The sequence below is a fragment of the Coturnix japonica genome, chromosome Z, assembly GCF_054131305.1.
Source record: "Coturnix japonica strain WE chromosome Z, WE-NBRP24, whole genome shotgun sequence".
Lineage (NCBI taxonomy): Eukaryota > Metazoa > Chordata > Aves > Galliformes > Phasianidae > Coturnix > Coturnix japonica.
In genome coordinates, this window is record NC_140702.1 from 28,900,499 (window position 1) to 28,913,424 (window position 12,926).

Here is a 12,926-nt window from a genome sequence, read left to right on the forward strand (position 1 = left end):
TTACTCAAGAAATACAACAAAGCAAAACGTATGGTCTTATCATTGTCGTTTGCTTGAATACGAGGTGTCTTATCGTTGTCATTTGCTTGAATACGAGGACGTCTCTTTTTTATGGTTGAGATTTTCGATGATACAGGTCGAGAGGAACTCATGTTGTTTAGCTCTCTCAATAGGCGATCGTGGAAATCCTGGTTTCCATCATCTGGTACCACCGTGGATTCATCTACATCAGGCACATTAGCCAATTTGTCAATAATATCACTTTGTGTTTCCTCCACTTTGTCTAACCTTTCCACTATTTTTTTTCCCATTTGGACAATGGCTGAAGTATAAAGCTTAACTTCTGTAGCGCTTATAAATAATTCAAGCTCCTGAAGTCTGCTAATTAGCTCATTTACAGGGGGCTTTCTTTCCCCTTTGCCATATACCAATGCAAGTGCACTGGCATGCTTTTCTGGAGCTGCCTTTGTAAAGTCACGCCACATTTGTCGTGGAACGTGGACTGCTTCAGGATCATGTAATTGGTTTGGATTGTTACGATTGAACTGGGGGCTGTAGAGCATTTCCACCAGAGCCCTTTCTCTCAAAAATTGGATACCTTTCTCCATATCAGTCCATTTCTTTTTCTCAGGCTCCAAGTCCCGTTTAAAGGGGAATCTATCTCTTACCGCTATCAACATCCGCTTCCAGAGGGTGTAGGACCGATTTTGGCATGTGCCTATACCTCTGTCCACACGTGAGTCCCTGGAAATGCTACCCAGTTGGCGAGCTTCACTGCCATCGAGCCACGCACTGTTGGCACCATTGTCCCAGCAGCGAAGTAACCAAGTGACCATATTTTCTTTTGGCTGACGTGTGAAATCCTTTCTCAGATCTCGAATTTCACTCAGTTTAAAAGATCGATCAATAATGGTCGTAATACTTTGCTCACCTTTTGCTCTATCAAGAGTCCCAGGTGTTGATGTTGGCAGCTGTGTTGATGAGGCTGCCCCATCTATAAGTTTGGACTCGAGAAATTCTCGTAAAGAAAATCTAGCTTTTGGCTCCTCGTCTGACTCTGACCCTGACTCTGACGCTTGTGTTATTTCCTCCAGGCGACCTTCCTCCTTTTTCCTCTCTCCTAACTTTCTCTCTCCTAACTTTCTCTGCTCCTCTGACTTCTTCTCCTCCTCTAACATCTTCTTATACTGCTCTAACAACCTCTGCTCCGCCGACTTCCTCTGGTCTTCTGACTCCTCCTGCTCTCCTGAGTCCCCCTGACCTCCTGAGTCCCCCTGCTCTCCTGAGTCCCCCTGCTCTCCTGAGTCCTGCTCTCCTAACTCCCTCCGCTCTTCTAACTCCTTCTGCATTTTCTCTATCTGAGTTGAAACTCGTTTTGTTTTTCGCCCTCTTACAGGGGCAACCAACATTGTATCTGGTGCCCCCGGTGGTTGGTTAAGTTGGAGTACATACGGTTCAGACTTGAGGGTGTCGCATTCTGCCCTGAGGACGTTATAACTAGACTGGAGGGCGTCGTGCTCAGACTGGAGAGCGTTGTGCTTACACAGGAGGGCGTTGCGCTCTGCCCGGAGATTGTCGTACCTGGACTGGAGGTCTTTGTGTTCAGACTGGAGAGCGTCGTAGTCAGACAGGAGCTCGTCGTACAAAGACCGGAGGGTGCTGCGATTGGCTTTGAGGGCGTTGTAGTCGGTCATGAGGTCAGTGTACAACGAGTCAATAGAGTCATGTTTGAACTGGAGATCGACGCACTCAGATTGGAGGGCATCGTGTTTGGACTGGAGAGTGTCATACTCGGACCGGAGGGCGCTGTGCTCGGACTGGAGAGTGTCGTGCTCGGACCGGAGGGCATCGCGCTCAGTCTGGAGAGTGTCATGCTCGGACCGGAGGGCGCTGTGCTCGGACTGGAGAGTGTCGTGCTCGGACCGGAGGGCATCGCGCTCAGTCTGGAGAGTGTCATGCTCGGACCGGAGGGCATCGCGCTCAGTCTGGAGAGTGTCATGCTCGGACCGGAGGGCGCCGTGCTCGGACTGGAGAGCGTCGTGCTCGGACCGGAGGGCGCCGTGCTCGGACTGGAGAGTGTCGTGCTCGGACCGGAGGGCGCTGTGCTCAGACTGGAGAGTGTTGAGTTGGGATTGCAGGGAGCTTTTCTCATCCCAAAGTTTTTCTGCGTCAGCTCTAAGATTCTCTTTCTCGTACCAGATTGAGTCTCGTTGGTACAGGAGGTCTTTTCTCTCAGCTTCAAAAACTTTTTCTCTCTCTACCTTCTCATCCCAAAGTTTTTCTGCGTCAGCTCTAAGACTCTCTTTCTCGTACCAGATTGAGTCTCGTTGGTACAGGAGATCTTTTCTCTCAGCTTCAAAAACTTTTTCTCTCTCTACCTTCTCATCCCAAAGTTTTTCTGCGTCAGCTCTAAGACTCTCTTTCTCGTACCAGATTGAGTCTCGTTGGTACAGGAGATCTTTTCTCTCAGCTTCAAAAGCTTTTTCTCTCTCTACCTTCTCAGTCCAAAGTTTTTCTGCCTCAGCTCTAAGACTCTCCTTCTCGGCCCTGAGACTCTCTCTCTCAGCTTCTAAAACTTCCCTCTCAGGAATGGTATTGACTAAGGCCCGATAAGCATTAGCTAGGCCCAAAATCATTTGTGCCTCCTGAGATCTGCCTGAGCCACAACATTCCTGCCTCAAATATGCAATCAAACTCTCAGGATTCTTCAAGTGTTCAGGAGTGAAGCTCCATAACACTGAAGATGTCTGTCCTTTGAGAATCTCTTCAAAGCCTCTCCACACTCCCTGCCACTCAGTATTCTCTGGTTCTAGGGAAGACTTCCTCCGGATGTTATAAATCCAGATACTGAGTGAGATTATTACAATAATCAACAGTAAGATCAGGGAGATTAAGAGTGTGACCCACTGATCATTCAAAAACTGCATAAAGGATTCATAGAAAGAAAAAGGAGCACGCTTAAAAATCACCATTTCTGTATAATTAGTTGCATTAGTTGCTCCCTCTGGAGCTGTATACAGATACGAAGTGAGCATTGCTAACCATGCTTTCAATCCATTATACAATTGTATAGCTCCATAAGAAAAAGTGGCTAGCTTAAACATGGCCCAATATGTTCGGAGCGTCTCAAAAAAAGGAACCAATGGCACACAGTCCCTGGTAAAACAAATTTAGTAGAGAAAACATTTTTTTTTTTTCCTCCAATAGAGAGAAAAAAGTAAAAGAAAACAAAGCTCAGCAGTGTTTATAAAATATACTGGAGTATTGGCAGTCCGCCTGGACTTTCAAGGTCAAGCTCGCAGGTGCAGAATCGCAAACACGAGATAGCTCCTTAACAGGGAAAAAAACTCGTAGCTCTGTTAAAAGCTAAAAGAGCAACAGAAGAAAACACAGAAAAACAGCAACTCAATTTGCCCGCATTCTCCACCAAAATCTGTCACGGTTTGAACTAAAAATCCACCTGCGTCCGTGACAGGGGCCGTAGGCCCCGGAGGGGCCCTAGGCCGAAAGGAAAAAGTTAATTAGGAAAAGAAAACAGCGGCAACGATCTAAGGAGGCACACTTATTTACTAAATACTATATCGAAATACAGGATAACACAATATAATACAATATAATTGAAATTGAGCTAACGAATCAAGCAAAATAGGAGAGAGAATGAGTCCCGTAACCGAGAGGCCTACTGTGAATCTAGGCGAACGGCTGAAGGCTCCCACACACTCCCCTGAACGCCAGAACTCGAAAAGACGTCAGTCTGTTCTGCGACAGAGTTAATATAGAGTCCAGGTCCCGTGACCTATCGTGTTGTTCCCTGGGAGATGTAGTCTTCTTCTGTAAGTTGCAGATTCAGTAAAATTATTCATGCTTTATATGATGTTATGATGTGGAATACTGATAGCAAAAAAATACAAAATTATTAAACCATGACACCTATCCACTGAGGTAAGGATGGAGAGAACAAAATAATAAAAATAAATACTAATAAAAAAAGTCTATACTTTGTAAATACAGAAAGTTGAAGCTCTGAGTGTTCATTTTTGACTGCTTGCATGGCCATTTGCATTCTACCACTAGATATCTTTTGGACTGCTCAGGATCTATAGCTTACCACTTGATGTGTTCAGACAGACCTCACTGGAATCATTCCAACTTTATTTTTCTGTCATGTTTCAGAAAACTAAGCACTGAAAATGTTAGGCATGTCACTGACACAAAAATATACTGCAAGCCATAGCCTGGCCCAGGGAGCAAAAATGCAAATCAATACATTCTTTCTCATTTGTTTAAGGTTTTTCAACTGAGTGGATATGGAGAAGTGAACAGAGCTCCATGTCTGCTTTGAGCTTTGGGAGCTGAACTGCATCAAGAATTTTTTCACTTATTGCAATGATAATTATCAAAGATCCCCACTGCACCAGAAGGAGTGAAAATTGGCCTTTCCAAAGGTGTAATGATTTCTCAAGTGTACTCCTTAAGTGAACTCAGCATTAGTGGTTTGTTTACAGAATTGAGATCTCTAATGTGTTTCCATAGGTGTGTTAGTTGATAAATTGTGATGGCTCCTTCGGAGCTATTCAGTACTAATGTACAAACACAATCTTTTGTTTACACAGGTACTGTTTTGGTAAAGCATATGACACTTTTCTGAAAGGCTGTTAAATTTTTACTCAAATTTTAGTGGGAAAAAGACGACCTTTTTTCAGATGAAAGGATTGATGTGTTATTTACCTGTTGACTGGGAATTGGTATCCTATGTCTAATAAAACTGCAGAAAGAGAAGACCCTGTACCTTTATCTTCCACTTAAAGGAATGAAAGGCAGATATCAGAGGAATCTTTGTCCTTGTCACTGATATCTACAAGAAAGCAGCTTTCTACAGTGAGAAATGTACTGTTTTACTCAGAAAACTTTCTGAAACTGTTTTGTTTTGTTCTACTTTCAAGCGGATCAAGAGCAGATGTGGGTCTACTTTTTGTAAAAAACAGGATCATACTGGATACTCTTACTGTAATGATATGATGTAGTGATAGGATCTTTGCTTCTGAAACAGGCGAGACTACCTGGAAAACATCTTTGAGTTCAAATCTGAATTTAGCCACTTTGTTGGCATTTCACCCTAGTGATGACATCTGCTCTTTCAGCCTGTCTAGCTCATTTTATGCTTTACACATAATTTGCTGGAGGAAAGTGAACAGGTTGGAGATGCAGTTTGATATTTAGATGAGGGCGTGGGAAAACAGAGGCACAGTTTGTATTTTGTCTGAAATAATCTCACATACTGGTGTGTATTTTGGCTGCAACAGAACACCAAGCGTGTGTCACATTAGCCAGAAGAAGTAATCTGCAGGTATCTCTGTAACATGAAAGAGATTTGACCAGGAATATTTGGATAAGAACTGATTCCTTTGGGTATGATTTGCATTGCAATAAAAATTTGCATATGAAAGTACTTTGTTTATTGAAGACTTCAGATAAATACTAGTCCAAACTTTCCTGCCAAATTAGTGATTAAGAGTCTTGACTTGTAGGCAGAAGAAGGAATCCCACAGTATTTGCTACAAGGTTTTTTTTTGGTTTTTTTTTTTCCTCAATGGCAAATTCACCTTTTTTCATGCACTACAACATTCAATAAAATGTCAGAGTTCAACTAGTAAACCAGCCATAAACTAATATGTGCACTGTGGCCAAGGTAATAAAAAGTTTCTCCCCAGCAGTGTCAGTAATATGATGTTAGTTCTGGTTCTGAAGTGATGCTGCAAAATGAGTGGCCATTCCTTTTCCAGTGTGATTAGCTGCAGGTTCTTAGATAATAGCATGAAAGCCATGCTGCTGTTTAAAATCCCTGAAACGTCAGTTGCCCTATCTGTTCAGTCTAAATACGGTTCAGCCACAAATAATTGTATAAAAACATCCATCTCCTGGGCTTCCTGTCATGTAAGGCAGGGCAAAATGAGTTGCCATTTTTACTCTTTTCAAAGTGTACAGTTCTAAAAGGGAGGCAGTTTTGACAGTAGTTACTGAATGTTTAAGAGAGAAATGTATTTTTAAAACCATTTTTCTGGCCTATATAGAAAACTTTTTACCTGCAGAATTTCCTTAGGGCATAACTGTTTCAAATGACCCTCTCACTGCTGCCTCTGACACCTGTGATTTATAAGGGGAATTTCCATAACATCCTCTGAGATCTAAGCACACATATTTATGTAGCCCTCTTGAAGACATGCATGAAGTGCTATTTATCTGCATTACCGAATGAATTTTGTGTTAAAGAAGTTCTGCTGATCTGACTTAATTACCTTACCTGAAGCAATGGGATGTGGAAATTTCCATCGTTCTTTGCTTGATTAAGGATGCCCAGGATGTTCCTATTAATCTTTCTTTGCAAGTCATCTTTAGAAATGCTCTTCAAAAGCTTTTGCAGAAAATAACTTTACATTACAATATTTAGGAGAACTTTTTCCTTTTATTCTTTCTCTTTTTGAACCAGTAACAGATTGAGCACTGCTTTTACTGGTTGATTTTGTGTTTCTTTTTCCTGTGTAAAAGCTTGACTGATGTCAGGGAGATACTAAAAACTACTGAAGGATCTTAGGAGATGGTGCTCCTATGCCTAAGGTCAGGAGGACTAAGAATTTACTTTCCATCAGGTCTGATCCAGGATCTGTTTGTATACATGCTCTGCAACCTTGCCCTTGCAAACTGCGCTTTCATTTAACATTTATACCAAGTACTTGTGAGATCTCACAGAATCACAGAGCTGATGTTTGTGGGGACCCACTGAGATTGTCTAGTTAATTCCTTTCTCATGAAGTGGCATAGAACAGTCCTGTGAAATTCTGAACATCTCTGCAGAGGGAGACTACTTCCTCTTTGTGCACCCTTAAAAATATATTTTTTTTTCTTATGATTAAATGGGATTTGCTGTGTTTCAGTTTGTGCCCTTTTCCTCTTGTCCTGGGCACCACAGAGTGGCCTGGCTCCTTCTTCATTCCCTTTCACAGAACATTTATGCATACTACTGAGACACTTCCTGAGCCCTTCACCCTTCTTTGCACCATGCTAAACAGTTCCAGCTCTCTCAATCTCTCTTTGTATAAGAGATGCTTCATTCCCTTAATCATCCTCTTGACCCTTAGCTGGGTCACTCCAGTAGTTCTACATCTATTTTGTATTGGAGATCCCAAATCTTGGCACAGCATTCCAGGTAAGGTGTAGAGGGCTGAGTAAGGGGGAGGGCTGAGTAGAGGGAAAAATAAGTTCCTGCAGTCAGCTGGCAGTGCTCTTTCTAATGGAGCCCAGAACACTGTTGACGTGCTTTGCTGTATGCATTGTTCACAAGAGCCAGAAAGATGACAGTTTTTGACCTTGTTTTACATCTCTTAAGAAGTAAGTATCAAAAATGTGTCCTGGAGCTTCAGCCACTTCTCGGTACATCCTGCAGTCTTACTTAGGGATACTGAAAGTACTGCTGATTTAAAACTTTATTTTATTTTATACACAGAAAAGCTCTTTCGTGATGTACCTGCTGTAGAAATGTATGCCACAGATAGGGTGCATTGCTTTTCTGCTTTCTATCAAATTCTAGCAAATCTTGCTTGCAATTTCAGTTAGCCTTTCTTGCATCCAAGGAAAGAAAATATTGATTAGGCTGAGTAAATTTATCCTCAAAATGTTGAGGAGGTAAAATGATAGTAGACACAGGCTGATGGTGGAAAAGAGCACAAAAATTTCAGCTGATTTGTTGTGAGCTGGATCTCTGAGTGCCTTCTTTTCCTCCACAGGTTTCCAGAAGTATTGGAAGTATCTAGAGGCTTGCAGTTAGCTTACCTGAATGGAGGCAGTCATATTTATTTTTTCCCTCCTTTCTAAAAACCATTTATTGATGCTGGATGTTAGGCATAAAATGATCAGCTTGCCCATGCTCCTTTATGAGGGATGTAAAAGCACCATTTCTCTTTCACATTTTGGAGGCATTGGAAGATTGCTTTCAGTTCAAGGCTGCTTTCAGTTTAGAGCTTTGGGAAAATAAACACTCAGGAAAAAGAAATGCAGGTGGAATAAAAAAGAGAGAAAAGTCATGGAAAAGCTCACATTTTCACAAAGTCCTTGTTGGTTGTTAGAGACAGTGATTATTCTGGCAACTGGTCCTTGCCAGGGCAGTTCAGGAGGAGTTACCCTGACGTACTGCAGATTTCTCTACCTGTAAGAACCAATATTAAACCATCTCCGTCCTGGGAAGACTTGTAAAGACTGAAAATCTCTTCCCCACACTTAACTTCTAAGAATGACAATGAACCATTATTTGAAAAAGGATTTTACCAATGTCTCTTTACAGCCTAAGCCTTCCTGAGTGGGGGACATGGGGAGACATGGCATCATGATGGTTTTCCTACATTTTTACAAGACTGTCTTCCTCTTGTTCTTTTTCTAGGGGCTACCAAGGACATGGGGAAGATGCTGGGTGGGGATGAGGAGAAAGACCCTGATGCTGCCAAGAAAGAAGAGGAACGACAGGAAGCCCTCAGACAAGAAGAGGAGGAGCGGAAAGCCAAGTATGCCAAGATGGAGGCTGAAAGAGAAGTTATGAGACAGGGGATTCGAGACAAGGTAGGGATCTGGCTTTCAAAATGCACTGAGTGACTTACAATGCTCAGTGGAGAACTGCTGTTTTCATCTGATTTGTAACCAGTGCCCTGAGCACCCAGGTAAAGCCAGGTGATTACTTTACCACAATGAGCTTTCTATTTTGTGCACTGTTCCTGGATCTCTGTCCCTGGTTAAACATGCCTCCCATACTGAGAAGCATTGCACTACTGAAATAGGGAGTGCAGGCGTGGGGTGAAAACTTTTTTTCTCATCTTCTGTTAAATGCCCACATTACTCCAAATGCTACAGGCTTCTGTATCCCCTGCACATGTGCTCTCTGAGCTTATATTTGCAATTTATGAGTAGCATCATCATTCACTGTGCTTCTGAGAAATAAAGTCTATATTGCTTTGGAGGCTTTATTTGTGTTGATGGTTGAGATGGGACCAATCTACTCTACTTTTTATATTTAGGCTTCCACTACTCGCAGGGAAATAAACTCAGAATAGAGAGGTTCAGTTACCCAAGGAACTTAAACATTGAGAGCCAATCTGGATTTAATGGTTGATTCTTGGAATACTACAATCTAGTGTGAAAAGCAAATGAATGATTGTGAAGATTTAGGATGAGATTGAAAAGAAACAAACCTTTACTAGAGAAATTAGCTTAATCTAAGATATCTGAACCCATTGCTACAATGCATTGGGTTTAGGGATTTGTGTGTTTGCAGAAAAGGCAGTTTTGCTTCCACATCCTTAAGACCAAATCAGAACCGACTCTTTAGAAAAACTTAACTTGTAAACAAGCATGGCTAATGGTTGATGGAGGAGTTCCTGATAGTGAAGTACTGTGCCATGGTTTACATTACTCGTCAAGGAATAAAATGTCCAGAAGGGAGTAGAGGCTGAGTATAAGGACAGGGTGTGGTGGCTCAGCTCCTGTCGTGTGTTCAATAACAATTTTAGACCAAAACCTGTGCACTAAATGAAGAAGTCCTGCACAGTATAAGAGATGTACCATGTGGTGTGCCTACCTCTGTGCAGGAATGTATATGGGAGAAAGCTTCAGGTCTCACCACACTGCTGAGAGTGACTGTGCATAAACAAAACATTGACAACACGAGGCTGAACTTCAGACACAACTGTTATGATTCAGGACAGAAGTGTGAATAAGGATGGGTTGTTCTTGAGTCACAATATATCTTGGAAAGAGGTATCAAGAATTGTTCTGCAAATGAAGAATTTGGGACTTAAGATTCTAAGAAGACATAGAATTTAATGTGAATCATCTGGCTCTGACTCCGCTTCTGACAGACATGGGTATTCATATGATCCTTAAAGAGGGTATTAGTCATAAGGCAGACAGATTCAGAACTTTAACTTTGTTAAAAGCTATTGTTTTGGGGACATATTTAGTGAATATATACCCCTGTAATGTAATATTTTAATATAAATATGTTAATGTGTGTACTGTGTGCTTAATGTACTTTGTGTGTTTCTAAGCATTGACATGGGTCTGATTTTGTCATTAAGAAGTGTAATGAATTTCTAGTTGCAGGTACCTGGCCTTTTTTCCGATAGTCACTGTCTGTTCTTCTGTGCTACTGAAGTGACAAGATAGATGAGGATTGCATTTTTCGTGATGTTAGGTAAACTGTAATGAAAGCATTTAAGTCAACTGAGTTGTTCGCTGTTACAAATCATAGGTGACCTTGACTGTCATATAGATATTGGAGAATAGGTTGCAGGCAGTTTAAGCTTGGCTGAAACAACTAGCCAATAGCGGTTTCCCTGGGATATTGACAGCTTTGCTGAGTCAAGCTGAGTATTGGGTGTGGAAGTCTCTTGGAAATACATCGACTCCTGATCAGTATTGCTTTGACAGGTGAATTTTTGGCTGTACAGAGAGGGCAAATAGGGACACTTGGAGGAATGTTGTTTGGCCTCAGTCAAAGCTCTGTACTGCAACTTCTATAGCAATGTGATGGGTTACCTTTGAGATTAGCAGCAGGGTCTTGTGAAATGCAGGAGCCTCATTCGGTGTGATTTACTCTCATGGGGATAATCTCAGGTAGTATGTTGTTTGAAAGAGGAAGCTGTTTTCTGCAGAATCAGAAAAGACAGATAAGGCTTTAGAAAGCAGCAGCTTGGGATTTCTTTTTTCAGCTTGAGAGATGTGAAAGAGAGACTTTATCCTGACAGAGATCGATTTGATCAAGTATTGTAACCTTGTGACTAGAATTGTGAAAATAGTTTTAAAAGACAAGAAAAAAGGCAATTGATTTATTTCCTTCCTTGTTCATTTAAAAATGACCTTTGACTCTATCAGCTTCACTGAAAACAGAAATATAAAGGAGTAGAAAACCAAAACACAGCCTCTATGTTAGACAACAGAATCTGTTGTTAGCAAGTATGAATTACATCCTAGAAAATTTAAATATTAGACATCTCCCAGATGATTTCATCCTTTTTTTGCAAAGGAGCAAGAAATGAGCAAGTAAATTGAGAGTGTGAGTAAAAATAGGTTATTTATTCAGAAGAAAAGTTTGAAAGCACAGCACCTGGGTCACAAAGTCACAGCCACAAAGACATGGCCTTAAGTGTGGCCCAGGCCCAGGCACAGGTCAGAGCATAATGGCTTCATGAATCAGCTGGTATTACTCTAGGCAATGTTAACAGAAGCAACTGATTTTTCATGTTGTTTTGGACCTTTTACCTCAGTACTTCAGCAAGTGTTGTGGTTACCATTTCTTTTTTATGGCTTCAGGAAAATGTGAGAGCCATGGTTGAGCTTGAAGGGAATGATGTGGTTCATATGCTCTAGATAACTTCAGGTTTTTAATCCAGTCTGTTAAACTGAAATTACATATGAACTCAGCCAACTTGGCAGCCAGGCACAAGAAATCTTTAGAGTAAGGAAAGAACGGATTATGCCACAATCAAATATTTTTTTCATTAAAAAATACAGAACATATTTGTCTGGAAATAATTTTCAAGAATGACATTTGGAGATGGCATTTTGATTTTTATTTTTTTACCCTCGTTCTTACCTGACATTAAAGCCAGCTCCAACCTAATATTAAAGTTCAGAAAATTTTTCATTTTGCAAAAATGGATTGAGAGCTTGTGAAGAATTTCCTCCTACTCCAATGCCTGTGTATGGAGCTTGCTTTCTGGCCTGATGGAGGTTTGACCCAGGCTTGATTTGAATACTGCTGCTTCATACATCTTCTGGACTCTTCCACAGTCATCTCTGGGAAGAGGTGCCACACTTGACTGCCACAGACAAGACTGTTCAGGGGCCTTTGATGAGGCAAATGAGTCAGGTTCTGATGCTCAGCTGGTGGGGAAGTGAATAGCTAATATCACTTTAGCTTGATCAGTGCCAAGCACTAGTACTATCAGTATACTATGCAAGAACAACCATCTTGTTTACAGTGCTCCTGGGTTGAATACCCTACTCCACAACCTTGTGTTATATACCTGCATACCCGGGCTGTGAAAGCTATTAACTTTTCTCAGTGTAAAGATCCACAATTACTTAATTACATAATTAATTGTTTCCTCCATTGTGGTGGAACTTAGGCCGGAGAGAGCCTTAGGACATGCGCTGTAATTAATACTCCACCTATCTAGGCTGCTAGTGATACAGTGCCTGTGGTACACTTCCTGCAAGTCTTACTGATGCTCTGGAAAACTGGTATTTCTGAGTGCATGCTGAGTTAGGAAGAGCTTGGGACAGTCCTCACAGTGATGGGTTTCAATGAGAAAGTATTTAAACATGGTCCTCTGATCAAATGGCTTGGCTTCAAGACAGAATTCACGTTTGTAGTAGATTTTGTATGCTCAGTTCTCAGTGTAAAATGTAGGAAGTGTCTCTGACCTAGCTTGCTTTTGAGTAGCCTTATATGCTGTAGAGAACAAAAGTAAAGTTTAGTTATATTGTAAAGAATTTCTGTCCTTGAAGCTGAGCCTGCAATCTGCATGAGAAGTATAAATGTGGCAAAGAGAAAATTCAAAAGCTGGACGTCTCAGTTGCCTCTACAAATGTAATTTAACTTGTTGGATGCTGTTTAATAGTTCTGAAACTGTGCTTAGTGGCATGGTCACGTTCTGTTTGTGGTACTAGAAACCACTCTTCTCCTATTGCATGCAATGAGCTGAACCATTTGTTTAATAAGCAGACGTTTAGTACTCAGTCTTTGCCATCCTAGCCTCACTTACTAGGCAGTATCTGAATTCTTGTTGTTGCTATGCTTTCTTTAGCGTAGTTGATGAAGACACACATAAACCCTTTACCCAAGGTAAACATGTCTATCTCCCTAATTCTTCTGAGATTTA

At 41.4% G+C, this 12,926-nt stretch overlaps 1 protein-coding gene across 1 annotated transcript in view; it reads left to right on the forward strand.

Annotated features, from left to right (window-relative positions):
- Window positions 1–12,926, forward strand: part of CPLX1 (complexin 1) — a 106,277-nt gene that overhangs the window by 54,248 nt on the left and 39,103 nt on the right. The window contains exon 3 of the mRNA XM_032441280.2: window positions 8,432–8,607. Coding sequence (XP_032297171.2) covers window positions 8,432–8,607 — 176 coding nt within the window. The remainder of the gene's footprint in view (window positions 1–8,431; window positions 8,608–12,926) is intronic.